Consider the following 20,238-nt stretch of genomic DNA (forward strand, 5'->3'; position numbering starts at 1 on the left):
ACAAGTCCACCACCCTGCTTCTCTTCTCACACGTCTTTGCAGTTTGCACTATGTTTTTTATTATAAAAATTAATGTATTATTACTATAATATATAAACTATATTTTATAATCCAAGAAAGAAGACAAGGTATATGATTACCCGTTCAGCTTCCTTCCCTAAAAACCACCTTCTTGTACAACTGGATATTTGTTTGGTGGATAACCACACAAAAACTCAAAACCCCAACAAGAATTCTCTAAAGTTGAAAATTTGCTAGTGCCACAAATTTAGACAGTCATGTCCTACACAAAAGTTAACTCAATTCCTCTTACTGTTGCATTTTCCTTGCTCTTAGTATCTGCACTCTCACTGTCAAATGCTCTGGTTGATGGTAAGCCATTGTTTTTTTTCCTTAAAGTTGTAATCTTTTTTGCCAAATTGGGTCTCTAATTATCTAGGATTGTTTTTGTTTTTACCTTAAAAGATGTAATCTTTTACTAAATGGGGTGTTGATTACCTAGGATTGTTCTTGTTTTTTTGCCTTAAAGTTGTAATCTTTTGCTTAATGAGGTGCTGATTACGTAGGATTGTTCTTGTTTTATTGCCTTAAAGTTGTAATCTTTTGCTTAATGGGGTTGCTAATACTTAGGATTGTTCTTGTTTTTTCTTAAAGTTGTAATCTTTTACTAAATAGGGTGTTAATATCTAGGATTAGTCTTGTATGGCCCTAAAAGTTGTAATGTTTTACTAAATGGGGTTGCTAATTGCCGAGGATTATTTTTGTTTTTCCCCCTGAAGTTGTCATCTTCTTTGCTAAATTAGAGTTGCTAATTAGCTAGGGTTCTTCTTGATTTTCCATTAAAGTTGTAATCTTTTACTGAATGGGTCGCTAATTACCTTACATTAATTCTTGTTTTGCCTTGAAGTTGTTATCTTTTTACTAAATAGGGTTGCTAATTACCTAAGATCATTCTGGTTTTCTTCTTAAAGTTGTGATTTTTTACTAAATGGGGTTGCTAATTACCTTGTGTTATTCTGGGTTTCGTGTTTAACTTGTCATCTTTTCCTAAATAAAGTGCTAATTACCTAGGATTATTCTTGTTGTCCCCACTTTTTCTTGTGAGTAGATGTTGTGAGTGAGCCAACACATGGCGTGGTTTCATCAGTAAGTAAAAGGTTTCTGGCTGAGAACAATGCTACTGGTAACTCATCTCTGGTACTGGCTGCTGAAAGAACCCATAGAAGAGATCCACTTGAGGATCGGAGTTACTATACTGGTGGATGGAACATCAGTAACGATCATTATTGGGCTGTAAGATTTCTTTTCAGCCCTTAATCTCATTTATTCGTTCTGTTGAGAATTTGGTTATTATTTAAATCTTCACATTTGATTGTTCTTATGGTTCTTTTTAGCATTGTTTTGGGTGTTTCAGTGATTGTTCATATGTGTTGGCAATTGGGAAATGTGATTATGCATCTCCATATGGGGAAGAGTTCTAATTCTGATAAGAAATGAATGAGCGAGAGAGAGAATATGACCCCAACAATTCCTGTAATTATAACATTTTTATACCTTGTCATGCTGTTTTACTCTTAAATTCTTTAGAGACTGGCATATGCTGGATTCTTGACTTAACAAATTACAATCACAGCTGGATTTTATTGGTGTCTTGTTTTACTTTTCACACTTAGAAATGGATTTCACTTAGAGATGAATTTCTCATTCTAAGGCCATTACGGTTTCACTGTCTTAGATTTGTTCCCAGGCTCAATTTGCTTGTTAACTTCATTCAAACAAAATTGGTAGAATTTCTCAGGATGGTCTCTTATGTGTGTTCTGGTTGTCATCATAGATGCCAATATGCCATGTTTTCAGTCTATCTCTTCAATATTTTTTGCTTATAGACTTGACGACCTAGTGACTATCTGATAAAAACTTTTCTTGATACAGTCAGTTGCTTATACTGGTGCCCCTCTTTTCGTCATTGCTCTATTCTGGTTTTTTGCATGTGGCATTTCCTTGTTCCTAGTTTGTATCTGTTGTTGTTGCTGCCGGAGAGGACGTTATGGTTATTCTCGAACTGCTTATGCACTTTCGCTTATTTTTCTCTCCGCGTTCACCATTGCTGCAATGTAATCATTCTCTCTCTCTCTTCCTCTTTCTCTCTCCATCATCTCTTTTTCATTACAAATCGATTCATTGTATGGATTTATCACTAATGTCTGCATTGGTATATCAGAATTGGTTCTATCTTTCTGTATACTGGACAAGGAAAATTTCATGACGGTACAAAAGATACATTGGATTATGTTGTGCAACAAGCAGGATCAACGGTTGACAATTTAAGGAATGTGTCAAAAATTCTGGCTGTTGCCAAGCATACTGGAATTAGTCAAATTTTTCTTCCTCAAAATGTTCAAAACAACATTGACAAGGTTGACACCAAGATCAGCTCGGCTGCTGAAACTCTTGAAACGGAAACTAAGAAGAACAAGAAGGATATTATGGTTGTCTTAGACTTAGTGTAAGCACTTCTTGGTTAATCTCTGTGAACTACAGTGAACTTGTGATGTTTAACCAATTGCCATGCTGGTATGCATTGCAGGAGGCGAATTCTCATCATTGTTGCTGCTGTAATGCTTGGTTTGGCTGCTCTTGGTTTCTGTACGTTCTATGCTCTTTCAAAGTTAATACTCTGTTGTACATATTGACTGACAATTATCTTGTTGACAATTTGCTGCAGTGTTATCTATACTTGGTCTGCAGTTTATTGTATACATGTAAGTGTTATTACTAGAACAAATACTTCTCTGATAACAAGGAATTGATTATATACTTTTTGAAGTCTAAAGCACTTTTGTTATTTTGCAGTCTAGTCATTATAGGGTGGATCCTTGTTGCAGTCACATTTATCTTATGTGGTGCATTTCTTGTTCTTCACAAGTAAGTTATATCGAGTTGTACCGTTATCTGTCCTACCATGCTTCTACATCTCTTATGTTCGAACCCATCCATGTCAACCTTCCAGAACAAAACAAAAAGATAGAGAAGACTAATAAAACGAGGAAAAATTATACCCCTTCCGCACATCAAATCAATACAGCTGTTACGCTGCCTGTACTAGATATTCTGAAACCTCCTTATGTAGTATTCTCTTCAACATATATGGAACTTTTTAGTGTTGCTTGGACTCTCCAAAAATGCATACCTTTTCGGATAATCTGACATACACCTGACAATATTTATCAAGTGTCCGAGCAACATAGACAAGAATACATCTTTTCTATTGGAACATTTTCCACCAGAACAAAGCATTCTTACTTGTGCTCTTGAAAGGTTCATAATTCTTCAAAGTACAAACTTAATTTTTAGTACTGTTAGCTTCTATTTTTGTTTGTGACTTTGTTCAGTTATATACTTCCAAAATTTCTAACGATAGTTTTGTCTATCTTAAGTGCAACGGGAGACACATGTGTGGCCATGGATGATTGGGTAAAAAACCCATCGGTTCATACAGCCCTTGATAATATAATCCCTTGTGTGGACACTGCTACTGCCCAAGAAACATTGTCTCAGAGCAAAGAGGTCACCTACCAATTGGTTGGAGTCACTAACACTATCATCACCAATGTTTCAAACATCAATCTGCCTCCCGGTGTTTCGTACAACCAATCTGGTCCACTGGTCCCTAATCTCTGTAATCCGTTTAATTCAGATAAGACAGACCGGAAATGTGCAAGTGGTGAAGTGGAACTTAGCAATGCCACACAGGTATGTGAACTTTTTTCACTCTTAAGAAAAATAAACAGTGAAGACAGAATTCTAGGGAGAACACCATGTCCATGTTTCGAAAAATCTAATATCACAGTTCGCATTGAGGAAACAACCTTAATAAGCAACGTGTTTTGAGATATTTGATACAAACTGGCAAACTGTATTCAGTAACTTCCATTGTATCAATGCAGGTTTGGAAGAATTACGTCTGTGAGGTTTCAGCGAGTAATGTGTGCTCCACTGTGGGCCGTCTAACCCCTTCTATGTACGACCAAATGACTGCTGTAGTCAACGTTAGCAACGGCCTGTATCATTCTGGGCCTTTCCTTAAGGAACTACTCGACTGTACTTTCCTTCGAGATACCTTCACTGTCATTCATGACGAACATTGTCCTGATTTGAGTCGATACAGCAAGTGGATCTACATCGGTTTAGCTCTGGTCTCAGTATCAGTAATGCTCTCACTCGTTTGTTGGGTACTATACGCAAGAGAGAGACGTCACCGTAAGTATACCAAACTTGTTGATGCTACATCTGGTCAAGAATCTTTAGCAGGGAAAAGCCATGGTTGAGTTTTCAAATAATTTTGGACCTCGTAGTTATCGATAAAACGTTCATATATTTTCTTAGGTATATATAGTATGTTATATGCTTTCTAATATTAACGTTTGTTTATTACAATACAAGTCGATTAGGGACTTGTAGGGATTGTTAGATGTTGTTCATACACTATTCAATCTAGGATTGTTGTGTATACAGGACATGTATATCAAATTTTGTGTTTTTATAATGTCCCTCGCGTTTATTTCGTTTTACTTTATAGATTAATCAAATTGAATTTCAGACTAAAAATAATGTCACATAAATTGTGAAAAAAAGAATATATATTAGGATCTATGCTTTGAATTTAGCTAGGTGGGAAGAAGCTAATTAAGTAAATGGTATAGATCAATAATTGCCTATAATTATTATTATCATTTTGGATTAGGAGCATTATAATGTGGTGCCATAATTTAAGCATTTGCTTTAAAGTATTTTGTATAGGGAAAATTGTTAGTTGGTGCCTATTACTATTAGAATAATAATTTACATTGCCACTCTTCATGTTTAAGTGTAGCTCATGCCTAATTTTTACATAATTAGGGACCTACTAAGTTGAAATTGAAAGAATATTATTATTAATACTTTATTAGTACAAGATATTTGGTAGCACTCATTTCAAATTGGATCGTGAAGAGGACGTCAAAATATCTTCTTTCTTTTTTATTTTTTACTTTATTAGGTTGAATAGTTTAATTAAACGACATAATTTTAATATATCTCATTATTATTGACTAATTCGCTTTTAGCCTTTTCCATTTCTTTTCTATAATAACGTGGTCCTAATTAAAACTCATATGAGAAAAGTGTTAATTAAGTTATTCTATCATGTTAATTTTATTTGAAACATGTAATCACGGTATGTATCTATATTGGATTTCATCTGAATTCAATATTTTTAACGTAAAAGATAAAGTTATGTATAAAAAAATATTTAAAATTAAATATGAGTTAATAACTTTTAAAATATAACGAATTTAATGTCAAAATTGAACTCGTAAAATATAATTTATGAATCAGCCTCATAATAAATATATATGATGCGGTAAAATAATATTTTTTAAAATGCATCTTTTATGCTACTAAATAGTTTTTGTACGTTTTAATTTAGCTGAACCTTTTTTTACTATGTATAGAATTTGGGGGGGGGGGGAATAATTAAAAGGGTGCTCATAAACATATCATAATATTTATGTGACTATAAAATGTTTGAAACTCATGTAATTTTAAACATGTCATAATAAATTTTGTAATTATAAAAGTATGTTGATAAAGAAAATTTTTAATTAAGCTAATTTCAAATTTTAAATTCATTTCATTGGATTTTTCATCAAATTGTCCTTTGTTTTGAGGTGTACTAGTTACCTTAACAAATAAGATACCAAATTAAACAATTAGTACGTTGTAATAAGGTGATTAGGACTTCCTAACTACTTAGCACACGAGAAGCTAAAACAGCATGTGATTTTCTTGAGTATATTACGTAATATATCTGTAGTTTTAATTATTTATAATATGTAGCTATAGTTTTTCAAAATTTTACTACTTGATTTTGTAATTATATAAATTTATAATTTGTATAATTTGCTTTAACGATAATACGCAATTTCTTTATTAATTATAGTGTTACTAATAAAACACTTGAATGATTTTGGACTTTACTTATGCATGGCATAATAAATAACAAATTAAAAATGTCCAATTCTAGCTAGTATGGTGTCCCCTACACTTAAAGCCTAAATTAAAGATAAAAATTGAATGTAAGTTGCAGTTGTAGTGCTTGAAATCAAACCCCACATCATTATAAAAAAATATTAATTGGATAAGCCTATATATATAAATATATATATATATATATATATATATATATAAAAGATAAGCACTTTATATTGTACCCCACAAAAAAAAAAAAAGCCAGTATTCAGGATAATTTAGGAAAAGATTTTGGAAGTTTTTATCCAAAGATAAAAGAGAAAAAAGGTATCAACTGACAGCAACTTCTTATCCAATAACCCTAGCCACCTAAAGTCGGTATTAATTTTCACTTGGACATTTCAAATAGATCTTACTCATTTTAAACATCTTAAGTAGGGAAACGTTGAGTCATATTGCTACGTTATTGACAATCAATCAAATATATAAGGTGTGTGTATTACACTCACCAATGATGTGTCAAAGTAGCGAATTAAATAATGACATGTGACATATATATTAAAAAGATATTTAAATTATATTGTGAATAAAAACCCATTTTAAAACTATTTAATTAATTAATTACTTTAAAAATTACCTTTCAATAAAGAGAAAAAGGAAAAGATAAAATCTACAACACCTTTATTTTTCTCCTCCACCATTTCCACATCTCCTCCTCCTCTAACCACTATTATTATGATATCTTCTTCTTCAAGTTTGAAGATTATCACAACATTTATCTTTTTCTTTAAATCTATATAACCAATTGGATCATAAGCAAATACTCATAATCTAAAAACTATCATATTATTACCATCTTCTCTATCCTTCAAATTCATTACTCGTTTTGAAAGTTTTAAAGTATCCCAAAAAATTTATCCATGATAAAATCAGATCTATTTATGAATTTACTTGAAATAGATTCATCAAAATAGAAAAAGGCAAAAGCTTTGAAAAGTCGAAAATTAGTATTTCAAAAATTGAATCTGAAAAAAATTAACTCAAAAAGAGAGAGGTGAAAATAGATTAACAAACATTTGAATGATTCGGTAAACTTTCCGACAATGAAACTATGGTGACAAGGTGGTGGTATATGGTGGAGGAAGTGTGGGAAGGAGAGAGAAGGCCGAAAAAGAAATAAAAAAGTCTAAAAATCATAAAATTATGTCTTCTACGCGCTCAAAGTAAGTGTAACACACATGATATGTCAGCTCAGCAAAAAGTGTCAAAATGACATAATATGATCCTACTTAAAGTGTCTAAAATGAACATCGTCTAGTTGAGGTGCATATGTGAAACTTGGTGCCAATTTTAGGAGGCCACCGATGAATTTGACCAATATTTAACTATATTCTGCAAATCACCATATTAGTTTTGGGTTTTAATTCTACACGTCAAGATTGCATTTTTTTTAAAAAAAAATTGTATTAATCAAAATACAAATTTAATAGTAGGGTGTATTTTGGAGTTCAAAATTGAGCAAGTAAACTTATGAAGAAATCAAATAGAGTTCAATAACTATTATATATACATATGTATAAAATATTAAATATAGTAAAATTATATTTTATTTATAATTTATTTAAAATGATATAAAATCAGTATTATTGAAGAAAAGAAGTATATGATTAAATTATTAAAGGCAACTACTCATAATAGGTAGAGTTGATAATCTAGTTTTTTAGAGCAAGCAATTATATAGATTAAATTACAAGATAGTCTATACAAGAAAAATCCATCTTACAATTATTTATTGAATGTCGTCATATAATGCGAAAATGACAACACAAATGCATTTGAAAAATTCAAAGCAATATTAGAAAGAGTGTTTTTATTCTATCGCGCAATCACTATTATTTTTTTTCTACTGATTAATTAATTAAAATAAAATATGTATCTGTAGAGTGTCAAAAATGAGCTCAATTATGGGTAATTTGTTTAATTTGTTCAGAATTTTAAGGCTTGAGCTTAAGATAATTTTGAGTTGGGTTCAATCTCGACCTATTAAAATCTTAACCTATTTTAAGACAATTCTCAATTGAGTTTAATTTAATCTTCAATTTCAATTTGTTTTAAAATTATTTATTTGTATTGATGTAATGTATGTTCTTATATTGAATGTATGAATTACTATCTATTTTATATGTTTTAGTATTTATCTATCAATTTGTAACATTTTCTTTTATATTTCTTGAGCGGAAATTCAATTTGTGGGTATAAAACTTGAATAACAATATATTAAAATTATTGAGATTAGTGCCCGTTTGAATTGACTTATTTTAGGAGCTTTTAAGCCAAAATAATTTTTAAGCAGTTTTAAGTGTTTGAGTAAAGTTAAAAAGTGTTTATAAACACTTATTGTAAAGCCAAAATAACAAAAATACGTCAAAAATCTTAAGTTAAAAATTTTATGATGCTTCCGAAAAAAATCACCTAATAAGATTTTTGACGTTTGCTTTTGATCTTCTACTTAATATTATATATGAAATAGTTTTTCAAAAATATAAATTGGAATAACAATATTTGCTTGTTAGTTTTTGATAGTTATAAAAATCTGGAACATAAATTCCTTTTAATTGCTTGTTATTTTTAATAATCATTTTGGTTTGACCTTTTCCAAGTGAATTCCAATTCAAAATGAACCCAGTTTACTTTCAATTTTATAACAATTGTCAAACAACAACTTTTAAAAACTCTCACCATTTAAATGAGCTTGAGAGATGTTGACATACATTTTATTTTAGGAAAAAAAAATTTCGCCAAAATTTGGTGTGTAGGTTATTCTATTTTAAATTTTTTTAATTCTTTCATTCTTAATATTTTTAAATTAAAATGAAAAAATTAATTTATTTTAATATAAAAAATATATCAGTTAATTTTTTTTTAGCAAATTGTGACTAAATCTTTTAATTATTTAGCTTTATTTTATTTTAAATTACAAAAAAAAATAATCAATAATTCACGTAATATGAATTCAAAAGTATTAAGTAGGCGTTTGGCCATATGATACCATATCACGATATGGTATCGTGAGATGGAATCAGCGTTTGGACATGCGTTTTTGCGCTGATTCCATATCATGATTCCATATCATGAGATGTAATTCATATTCTCCAAAACCATGATATGGAATCAGATGAGAATGTCATTCAAATATTTTAATACAGAAATCGATCCACGAGTTTATATTCTGTTAAAACAAGCCAACATTTATATCTATTAACCATTTATTTTACATGTAAATAAAATTTATAATCACATTATTACTTTTTAAAATTTATTATTCTCACCGACATAAAATATTTTCTCCAACATTTAGTCACTTTAACTCACAACAACCGACTGTTAAAGTGATGAAATATTTATGGTCTATAAACATGAAAATATAGTTGCGGATGATATTGACCAACAAATGGCTCAAAGTAACAATGTTGGTTCATCTTATCGGACACATGATCGAAAAAATACAAGATCAACTTGAGGAAATTGTTCGTACTACGTGGGATGATTATATTAAAAATTAGTATACTACAATTTATGTTCAATTTTTTTTATTAAATTAAAGCTAGATGAAACAATTATTTAAGTGGAGAACAAGTACCTTAATAATAATTTATTATGCAATTTTGTAATTTTTTATTTGATAAGATTGAATAAATAATTGAGATTATTTTAATATTTTTACTAACTTATGAGATCATTATGTTTATGCGAAAATGTAAAATATAAAAATTTCATATTGCATTTTCAAACAGAACTTCAATTTTATTTTATAATTTCATATCATAATTTCATATAATGATATCATATCAAAACGAAAACGAGAAGCACGTAAAGAGAGTTTAATCATAAAAGCTAGACGGGAAGTTGCGTCTAATGAAAGCCACGAAAACAATTTCATACTTCGTGACTTGGGCACTCAAGTCAATGAAGCCATAGAGCACGTTAACAATTGTAATGTAGGCCGGCATTCTTTTTTATTAAATCAGAAAAATTTCATTTAATAATCATAAAAATTAATTATTTTTATCTTTTATTTGAATATGAAAACACAAAACCCAATATTCAAGACGATTCACATCTAAATTAAATTATTTTTAAAAAAATTCAAAAAATAATGTAACCGTTTGTTCAACGGTACCGCTCTTCAACCACCATAGATTCTTTGTTATAATCATTTGGTGCCTAAACACATCATATTCCACTTTTATATTTGATCAACTTTTTCAATCCGATGTATCACGCAATCTCTTCTTGTGGGAAACCAAAAACGTCTCAATCTCTTCGTTATAAATCCAATTGTTTACAATTATAATTTAGAAAATCAAAACTTGTTTAGTTCAAGTTTTTTTTGGGTAACTAGTAGTGCTTGACTTAATAAAGAAAAATTAATTAACTTCTTACTTAGATTTTTTCATTTTTTTGTTGAAAAACTTAATTTTAAAACGTAACATCCTTTTGGGCTCGTGAAAAACATCTGGTATGGACCTCATAGTTTGTGAATGACAATATGTAGTTTAAAACAAAATAAAATGAACAAGATGTGTTCTTTATTGATATTTATGTCATTCGATTTTAAGTGTATATTAATAGATACTTAATTTTTTATAAAATTAAATATAAAATATACACATTATATAACATAAATATACACAAGACACTATATAAAATACGTGTGTCTACTTACACAATTATATATATATATATTCGTATTTGGGTGAAATACATTTGTGTATCATTTCGGAAGAAGAATAATTGATCGTATCCATTTTAGCCATGTTATTCAGTTTACACGTATAATCAAAGATCTTTTGGCAATAGCAATTATACATATTTATTTAAGTTATAAAATTTAATATGCTAATCACGATTTAAGTTTTAATTAAATACTATAATCTCTCCGTTTAAAAAAAAATGTCTCTATTTCCTTTTTAATTTATTTAAAAAAGAATGTTTCCATTCTTTTTTTGGCAACACTTTAACTTTAACTTTCCACGTGACATGTTTAAGATTATAAGATTAAAGAGCGTTTTGATACATTTGACATAACTTTAATTTAGAATCAAAAGACCAAAAAATCTTATTTCTTTTCTTAAACTCCGTTTCAAATCAAACTAGACCATCATTTTTTAATCGAAGGAGTACAATATAAAATTAAATAACGGACACCTGGATAGCATTTGCTCTTTTCTATTCCCAAGAAAGCCCTCAATCTCATGGGTTTAAAGGGTAAATAAGTGCCCGACATAAGGGACAAAATCGTCAGTCCAGAAGTCAAGACACAATGGTTGGATTATTCTTGTAGTTCCCTCCATTGATTTGGGGACAGCAACAAAGGCATAGGGGTACGTGTCAATCACTCTTTAAATCTTACAGACAAATGACCACAGATTCGGCGCCCAACTTCTTTTTCCATTCCCACCTTCATTGATTACAAAGTGAACCACACGATGAACAACTAATAGGCGCGTCATCATCACTGCTCCTTTTGTCGCGTGAGCGTTGCCATCGAAGAAGCCCAAAGCCCATAGCTTTTTGGGTGATTTACCGTTGGACCCATTGGAAAACCCTAGCCCCCACACACCTCCAACATATTCACCCTGTGCTGGTGTTTACCTTACTACCCCTCGAATTTCATTAAATTACCATCTTGCCATCGATTTCATTTTCCTATATAATCGTCGCCTTCGTTATTGTTAGGTTTGCCGAAATAGAGAGCAAAACGGCACTTTCAAGGTATTTATTCTAAATTCAGAATATTAATTTTTTTTTTTCATTTCTCATTTTTTTTTTAACAACAATGGAGGCTTCGTCTTCTAGAAGCAAAACTCATGGTTCAAGTTTTCATCACCATTTTCAACGATCCACTTCACCTTCGGGTCGGTTCTGCTCATACTCAATGTCTTCAACTTCACCTAGTTTTTCCAGTTTCTCCAACAGGGATTCCGATTCCGATTTCATGACCCGATCCACATCTCCAACCCGGGTGAATCTTCGCCGATCCGTTTCCCCATCGCCAAATGTAAGGTTTTCCACCTCTGCCGGCCGTTCGATTTCAGTTTACCCTCATCAACAAAAGCAAACCAGCAGGCCCTTGCCGTCTAATCAGAAGAAAACATGCATGTGCTCACCTACAACGCATCCAGGTTCATTCCGTTGCAGTCTTCACAAAAACATGAGCCAAAATCGGAGTCATTCAAATTCCTCTTATCGATCAAGTTATCACCTGAACATGCGGAGATCGGCGATGACAAACTCACTCGTACGGATTGGAACTGTTGAAGGTGAACTGGTTAAAAGAGCGCTAGCCGCTTTGATCCGTCCTTCTTCTCATCAGCTCAGGCGAAGAGACGACTTTCAACCGCGACCTAGCCGGCTCTCCGTCATGTCCAAGGCCGAAAATTATTGAGGGTTTTGTGAAATCGTTTTGATTGTACAGTTCCTGATTTAGCATCAACTCACTGAGTTACACAAGGGGATGGACTCAGGAAAAGGCCTTATGCCCTTTTTTGTAGTTTTCAGGCGAAAACTCCCAAACCCCAAAAATTTTGTAATTTTTTTTTTAATGTTTTTTTAGAGTCAGGAGCATGTCATATACATCTTTTCAATATATCACAATATAATCTAAAGATCTATAATCAACTGAACGTACGTCAAAATTAATCTCAGTTTTTCTTCCTTGTTTGTTCAAATTGTGATTTATTTTTCTACATACTCAATTAGAACGTACATCTGCGTAGATTTGGTGCCATTAATCTACTTATTTTGGGTAGTTGATTGTTAGTTCCAATTTTTTTTGTCTGTAAAGCACAACAACTATTGATGCTAACATATTTGTGTACTTGTTGGCGTTCTTTTACAGGTTTGATTTTTTCTTTTGGAATGTGGCTTGCGGATCATGACAGTGACCTCTTTGGCGAATTCATCCATGACTCAAAGCAAAGTAGAAAAAAATTTGAATTTTTAAACAGTAAACATTGCAATCTATAATAAGCCCCAAAAATGGAGACCCTACGAAGATGATGAAAAAGTGTAGATGACTTGCCAGAATGGAAAGAGAAAAGTGACCCTTGGGCTCTTTTGTTTAATTTCTATGGAACAAATTTACACCAAAGGCAGCGTTGGCAAGTCTTAAAATGAAAGAGACTAAAAATTGAATATTTCAACTGCCATTCTAAATGGTAGTTGATATTTTTGGCATAGAAATTAATAAAATTTGGGGTATTGAAGAAAGCACGTGGATGGTTATGCGTGTTTGATGGAGGTGATACAAGAAATGCTAGGCTCCTCAAATACTATATGACAGCTTCTCAATACATTACTTAAATATTCACCAGACTATTTTAAAATACAACTCAGACGCACCATCTTTTGCCCACTTAGAATCTTTATTACGAAAAATTAAAATATAAACAGTAAATACACAAACGTCAGAGTACTGTTAATAATAACATATCCCTATTCCCTTGTACGTTGATACAGAGAGAGATTATTTTCTATAGATTCACTCAAAAATCGCGAGATATGTGGCAAAATGGACCCAGAAACAGCCCATATTATCCATTTGAATATGTTTGTATAATTTGGGCCGGCCCAAGTCCATCAAATTATTCAAGTCCTTGTAAGTTATAATAACATGTTTTGCAACTATGATATATTTTGCTCTCTTTGGATGCTAATGGTGATAGCTAATAGATATAAAAAGGAAATTTTACTTTTTACTGCTCAAATTGGATGCAATAATGATGTTAGGTAATACTCTCTCTGTCCCTATTTAGTTATCTATTTTAGAAAAGGCACACATATTAAGATAATAATAATTAATATGGTGAAGTTACAATTTTACACTTATTAAATATGGTTTTAAAAAGGATGAATTAAAACTTAGAAATTTTCAAGAAGTTTAAATGAGGGTATAATAGAAATTTTTTTTGTCTTTTATTCATTTGTCAAAATGAACAAATAAATAAGGACATCTAAAAAAGGAAATATGAACAAATAAACAGGACAGAGGGAAATATGGATAAATAAATAGGAACAGAGAGAGTATTAATTAAAAGCCATTTAACCATTAATGTAAACAATTTTTTTAAATGATGGAAGTCTATAGGTAAGTTCCTTTCGGTTGGAAAAAGACATGTGGTTCGATTACTATAATTATTGATAGCATTAGTAGTAATTATTTCAACAAAAGCTGACTTTTCTTATTTAATGGAATACTATAGACTTTAAACGAAATTTGTTTTTTAAAAAAATGATGTGATAATATAAAAATTATCTATACAAGCCAACACTGAAAATGTGTGTTTGAGGAACTTATTCCCATTCAAATTTTTATATACATAGTGTTCTTCTGAATTTGAAGACTAAAGAGCACTTTCCCAAGCTAAAAAATTATCAAAAATCTATATAGTAAAGGGCTGTGCATTTATTTCCTCGACATGAAATCGAAAAAAAGTTATCCTTTTAACTCTGGACTAGTATTGTTCACAACTTAAAGCTGAACAAAGTTAGGGGAGAATTTGATATTTGTAGTGTAAGTCATTTGTCCTATCACACTTTAATACAAGGTACAACTTATGGACCATTCGGAGAATTTGTCCACGTTACACTGTGTTGTTCTCTACCACAGTCCACTCAGCTGTTGGTCTATTTCAAGTTGTTCTTACATTAATGACCATCGCCTTTGCCAAGTTGGGAAATCAAAAAAACTTGATCTTTTTAAGTTTTGGGTGCTAATTTTGTTGTTTCAAGAATGGCTGTCCTAAAAGAAGGAAGCAGACCACCATGGGTAGGTCTTGCTGCTGCTGTTTGGGTACAGATAGCAGCTGGTTCAGCTTATACTTTTCCCCTTTATTCTCCTGCTTTGAAATCAGTTTTGGGTTTTAGTCAGCAGCAGCTGACTATTATTGGAGTGGCAAATGATATTGGGGAGAATGTTGGGATTCTTCCAGGCATAGCTTGCAACAAGTTCCCACCTTGGGTTATTTTGCTTGTTGGTCTCTGTCTTTCTTTTTTTGGCTATGGTGTTCTTTGGCTTGCTGTCAGCCAGACTGTGCTGTCTTTGCCTTACTGGGTTGTGAGTTCTTGATTTCTTATGCTTCCTCTCTTTCATTTTACAGTTTTAAGTTCTGCCTTGCCTGATCTTCCTCCTATTGTAGTATCTGTTGTCTCTTTTATTACAATGGGTTTGTTGCTGTTGTTGTGTTTAATGATTGATTTTAAGTTGGGGGTGGATGGGAGAAAGGCTATACTCTAATTGATTTCAGGTTTAGTCTCCTAAAGATGTAAAATTATGACTATTCTTCTGTTATAGAAACACTGAGTTATTGTGAATCCTGGTACTGGGGATAGTAGGTTCAATTTATTATTTATGGTACTCTCGAAATATCTAGTTTTAAGTTATGGGATTGAACAGCTAGCATGTACAAATGTGCCATTGGAGTAGACACAAATTCATTTCTTTGAGCATTTGTATCTTATTTCAACTCGTAAAAAGAAAACAAAAATAGTATCTTTAATTACTGGAATGTAAAATATGCATTTAGCTTTTCCTATTGTACTTTTAAATCGCAAAACCATATGACTTTGATTGTGAGGGCTTGTGAGATGAGTAAATGTACGTGACATGAATTCTTCTGTTAATCCCTATTGTTTGAGTTCATGTTCAGAAAACTTTAGCTTTGACATGGATCAGAAGTTTTTTCATTGTTTGGACCAGAATAGACAGTTGAGAAATAATTGGAGAAATACCAACCATTTCTTGTAGGCTTGTCATTTAGCTATTGTTAGTTATTCTTCAGTAATTTTTTGGAACTCTAGATATTCTAACGTTGAAGAGGTTAACATCCGTGAACATGAGTGCAAAGATCTTTATAGAGGATCGTTTCCTGGCTGAGATTACGATTTCTAGAATTTAGCTGACTGTACCTTTGCCGAAGGTATTGCATGTATGCATCATTTCTGGTCAATATTTCATTTAGAAGTTGTTTAAAGAAAAAGTAGCACCAGTGTTTTATGTTATATGTGTACTTAAGTGCAATCCTTTTCTTCAAGTTCTGTTTTTATTCTTTAGTGTCTTGGTTCTACCTTTTGATCTAGCCACAAACTGACTTAAGATCATTTTCAAGCTTAGTCGGTTGCAAGTTTGCATATCAGGAGTTGTTGTAAGATGTTTCTCTATTGGTACTTCCAATAGGGAACTTGATGAAGAAGTATGTGATTTTGTCACTACTCTATCAAATTCAAATCCTTGTTTGACTCAATGGCTTTGACCACATGTTGAGAAGAGAGAGATGTTACTACATGTTCTTCATTCAATCAAAATGCAATGTCATTGCTTTATTATGGTGACTTCTTTTGTTTGTTTTCTTTTAAATATTTGTGGTATGACTTCCATTGACATAATTTGAAGTTCTGTTTTTTAATGACACAACTTGTTCTCATAGTTTTCTCTGTTGATATCTGATTGAATGACAGCTTTGGCTCGCACTGGTAGTTGCGACAAACAGCAGTGCATGGATGGGCACAGCAGTACTTGTCACCAATATGAGGAACTTCCCACTCAGTAGAGGCACTGTTGCTGGAATACTGAAAGGCTATATTGGCCTGAGCGCTGCAGTTTTCACAGAGATCTTTGCTATGGTTCTTAATGATTCAGCTTCAGATTTGTTGCTGTTTCTAACATTGGGAATTCCGATCATCTGTTTGGCCATGATGTACTTTATCCGGGCTTGCACACCAGCTTCTGGAGAAGATTCTTCTGAGCACGTCCATTTTCTTTTTACACAAGCAGCAAGTCTCTTGCTTGCAATTTACCTTCTCACTACAACAATTTTGAAGACCATTCTATCTCTTAATAGTTCCATCTCCTATATACTTGTTGGAGTAATGGTTATCTTATTGATGTCTCCTTTAGTGATTCCCTTGAAGATGACAATCTTTCCTTCTCGTCATAAGAGACCTGGAAAATTAGATGGTTCCTCAAATGATTTGACTGAACAAGAAATCAGTTTCAGCCAAACGACGTCCTTATTAACTCCAATTTCATCAGAAGCAGACCTTGGGAGCTTCCGTGAAGGTGAAGATATTTCTGAGGTGGATATGCTGTTGGCTGTGGGTGAGGGTGCAGTGAAGAAGAAAAGGAAACCTAGAAGAGGTGAAGACTTCAAATTTCGTGAAGCTATTATTAAAGCTGACTTCTGGCTTCTGTGGTTTGCATACTTCTTTGGTGTTGGCTCTGGTGTAACTGTTCTTAATAATTTAGCACAGATTGGAGTTGCACTTGGTGTAAATGACACAACGATATTACTGAGTTTGTTCAGCTTTTGCAATTTCTTGGGCCGTCTTGGGGCAGGTGTTGTTTCGGAACACTTTGTAAGGTAATAATCTGGTATATCCCTTCTCTCACTTAATTGGCTGGGGGAAAGGGACAAATGCTTTCAGTTTCAGAAGAAACTTGAAATGTTTTCCTATATTTGACATTTCTTATTGATACTATTACTAGCTATAAATCTATCCATCTTCATGGTTGCTAGCTCCTAATTCTTGTAATTTATAATGCGTCTCTTGAATCATTAAATGCATAAGTTCAAGAATGATTTCAATAAGAGATTGATAGATCGCTGTGTGGCTTAATGGTGACCGACAATTTTATACTTCTATTATGTCTATCGCAGGTCAAAAACAATACCACGGACATTTTGGATGATGATAACACAAATCCTCATGATTATAACATTCCTTCTTTATGCTTCAGCTCTGAGTGGTACTCTCTATGCTGCGACTGCATTACTAGGGATTTGCTTCGGTGTTCAGTTTGGTGTAATGATTCCTACTTCCTCCGAGCTTTTTGGCTTGAAACATTTTGGCATAATATTCAACTTCATGCAACTTGGCAATCCTTTAGGAGCACTTCTGTTTTCTGGTCTACTGGCTGGTTATGTCTATGACACAGAGGCAGGAAAGCAACAAGGATCACACTGTCTGGGCCCAAATTGCTTCAGGCTCACGTTTCTGGTTTTAGCAGGAGTTTCTGCCTTTGGCTCATTCCTGAGCATGATCTTGACTATCAGAATTAGACCAGTCTACCAGATGTTGTATGCTGCAGGTTCTTTCCGTTTGGCTCAGGCTTCTGATCACTAATTGGCGTAATCACCTTTTGCATCTATATATATATGCATATATATCATAGAATTTTACCTGTTTTCATGATCCATATTGGATTTCCCAACTGACAAGGGAATGTTGTCTCCTACTGTGAACATAACTGGAAGTGTTCTCTCATTGAATGTGGCTTCCATCATGTTCCTCTGGGTAAAACCGAAGTTTGAAAGTAAGGTTGATGTCCCAGTAAAATGTCCTAGTAGTGTTTATTCTGTAATGATCTTTGGGGAACAACTTGAGGCTTCTATTTCAGGAAATAAATAGTGCAGTAAATTGCCTGCAAAATTCTATTCTTCATGAAGTGAATTTATTGGCTGATTCCGAAAATGTAGTGAAGTAGTATTAGCTTTTTATCCTCTGTAAAAGAGCTGCTTAGCAGTGCTAATAAGTGGTAATCGAGGTGGGAATGGATAATATCTTTGTAGGAAGCGCTTTACCCCCTTGTTGGGCCTATCCTGCTCGAATCATGATTAGTCAGGCTCAGGTTGGTGAACTTTAGATAGTAGATGGTTAAACCAAAAAAAAAAAATGGTACTAACAATTATAACTTCCATTTTCCACCTTATAAATGAGGGATAGAGACAGAGCCATAGATTACACTAACACACAGCTCATTATTGCCTAAGTGTACTTAACGAAAAATTTGCATTGTTAGTCAACTGCCTGAAAGGAAACAAATGTGCTAATATTTAATTACCACTATAATAGTCATCTTGGATATGAAGTTCATTATGATAAAAGTTAAAACTCTGCTGCACTCTGCTGCTTATAGACAATGAGTTCAGAAAAATATAATGCAATAATTCCCAAAAGCACTTGAAAGTTCAAGTTTTTTAGAGGAAATAAAAACATGAGGATAAATGAACTTAGGTGTATTAGAGAGAGAGTTCAATCAACTCAGGTAGGTTTCAAGTCTTGAAACATTGCATCCCACTTAATTTCTTCAATAGCAACAGTTGGCCAGTTTTCAACATCAACTCCGTCCATGTCTTCATCATCGCGAAAATCCTCAGCAGTGGAGCTTGAAGGGCTGCTAATCCAGGCATCAGAAGAATCTATCATGAGTTTGGGACTCCCATTTGTGAGCATCATCAACCTTCCTTGATTAGTAGTAGCATTAGTACTCTGCATTACTGGCCTTTCTTGTTTAGCTGCAGTTAACCTCTTGTTCCTCTTCAACATAGATGCTTTCCATCTTGAACTGTAATTTCTCAGAGGTAGCAAGGCACTTGAATCTGACCGACGAGTCCACGTGCTAAACCTTTTGGCAAAATGTTGTTTTGCTTGCCTGATAGCTACAACTAACCAAAAGATGTGTTTTCTTGAGCTTCTTCTTCCCTTTTCCTTAGTAGCAAGCTTGAGGATTTCTAGCCTATGTTTAGCTATTGAAATTCCCATACTTTGGAGAAATTCATGGTTGAAATATTGTATATCATCTTGATCAAGTTGATTATGAGCAAAAGTAATAGCATAATCATAAAGAAGAGAAGGGTCAAGGCTAGTTTTGGAGAGCCATGAAAACCAGTCCATGGTTTTAGTGATTTTTGAAGATGTTGGAGTTTGCCAATTTTTAGGGACTTGAGAGTTGATTTGGTTGGGAATTGAATGGTAGTTGAAGTTGAGAGTGACAAAAGATGGAGGACCCGTGAACTAATAAAGACTATGTTTCCTTTGAAGAATAGGCCAGAAAGTCTATAAGTTTGATCAAACTTTTTTGAATACATGCACAAATGAGGAAATCTCTTTGTAGGGTTCATTTTCTTCCATCAGTCACGGCTTAGATGATGGTTTATTACTTGCAAACTGTCATTTTCCCATTTAAAGTGAATGAATAAAGAAAGAGATAGCACATGCATGGAAGTTAATACCTTTTTAAAAATAATTGCTATGTTAGAATTGTGAAAATAAAAGTTTAATTTGATAGTTTAAGCAAATTATGATAAAACAAACACAGAAATTATAAAATTAGCTCAGGTCAAGTAAAATTAACTAGCTTAATTATTAATTCAACTCATTTTGACCCGC

At 32.6% G+C, this 20,238-nt stretch overlaps 4 protein-coding genes across 4 annotated transcripts; 3 read left to right on the plus strand and 1 right to left on the minus strand.

Annotated features, from left to right (window-relative positions):
- On the plus strand, positions 1-4,550 carry LOC107015132. The gene is made up of 9 exons (XM_015215310.2): positions 1-372; positions 1,109-1,293; positions 1,933-2,114; positions 2,222-2,506; positions 2,588-2,646; positions 2,726-2,762; positions 2,854-2,925; positions 3,438-3,753; positions 3,948-4,550. Exons 1-9 carry the CDS (start codon positions 279-281, stop codon positions 4,326-4,328), a joined length of 1,611 nt encoding a protein of 536 aa, XP_015070796.1. The 5' UTR covers positions 1-278; the 3' UTR covers positions 4,329-4,550.
- A 7,208-nt stretch (positions 4,551-11,758) lies between these two features.
- On the plus strand, positions 11,759-12,732 carry LOC107012597. The gene has a single exon (XM_015212475.2). The coding sequence runs from the start codon at positions 11,849-11,851 to the stop codon at positions 12,455-12,457; it is 609 nt and encodes a 202-aa protein (XP_015067961.1). The 5' UTR covers positions 11,759-11,848; the 3' UTR covers positions 12,458-12,732.
- Positions 12,733-14,421: 1,689 nt separating this feature from the next.
- On the plus strand, positions 14,422-18,510 carry LOC107012320 (protein NUCLEAR FUSION DEFECTIVE 4). The gene is made up of 3 exons (XM_015212127.2): positions 14,422-15,127; positions 16,528-17,429; positions 17,727-18,510. Exons 1-3 carry the CDS (start codon positions 14,804-14,806, stop codon positions 18,190-18,192), a joined length of 1,692 nt encoding a protein of 563 aa, XP_015067613.1. The 5' UTR covers positions 14,422-14,803; the 3' UTR covers positions 18,193-18,510.
- Positions 18,511-18,877: 367 nt separating this feature from the next.
- Positions 18,878-19,944, minus strand: LOC107012573. Its single transcript, XM_015212448.2, has one exon. It carries the CDS (start codon positions 19,741-19,743, stop codon positions 19,111-19,113), a length of 633 nt encoding a protein of 210 aa, XP_015067934.1. The 5' UTR covers positions 19,744-19,944; the 3' UTR covers positions 18,878-19,110.
- Positions 19,945-20,238: the final 294 nt, after the last annotated feature.

The sequence above is a fragment of the Solanum pennellii genome, chromosome 3 (assembly GCF_001406875.1).
Source record: "Solanum pennellii chromosome 3, SPENNV200".
Taxonomy (NCBI): domain Eukaryota; kingdom Viridiplantae; phylum Streptophyta; class Magnoliopsida; order Solanales; family Solanaceae; genus Solanum; species Solanum pennellii.

Coding starts and splice junctions, on each gene's coding strand:
- LOC107012597 (XM_015212475.2), top strand. CDS start 11,849: ATGGAGGCTTCGTCTTCTAGAAGCAAAACTCATGGTTCAAGTTTTCAT.
- LOC107015132 (XM_015215310.2), top strand. CDS start 279: ATGTCCTACACAAAAGTTAACTCAATTCCTCTTACTGTTGCATTTTCC. Junction 373..1,108: donor GTCAAATGCTCTGGTTGATG/GTAAGCCATTGT, acceptor TCTTGTGAGTAG/ATGTTGTGAGTGAGCCAACA. Junction 2,926..3,437: donor GCATTTCTTGTTCTTCACAA/GTAAGTTATATC, acceptor GTCTATCTTAAG/TGCAACGGGAGACACATGTG.
- LOC107012573 (XM_015212448.2), bottom strand. CDS start 19,743: ATGGACTGGTTTTCATGGCTCTCCAAAACTAGCCTTGACCCTTCTCTT.
- LOC107012320 (XM_015212127.2), top strand. CDS start 14,804: ATGGCTGTCCTAAAAGAAGGAAGCAGACCACCATGGGTAGGTCTTGCT. Junction 15,128..16,527: donor TGTCTTTGCCTTACTGGGTT/GTGAGTTCTTGA, acceptor ATTGAATGACAG/CTTTGGCTCGCACTGGTAGT. Junction 17,430..17,726: donor GTTTCGGAACACTTTGTAAG/GTAATAATCTGG, acceptor TGTCTATCGCAG/GTCAAAAACAATACCACGGA.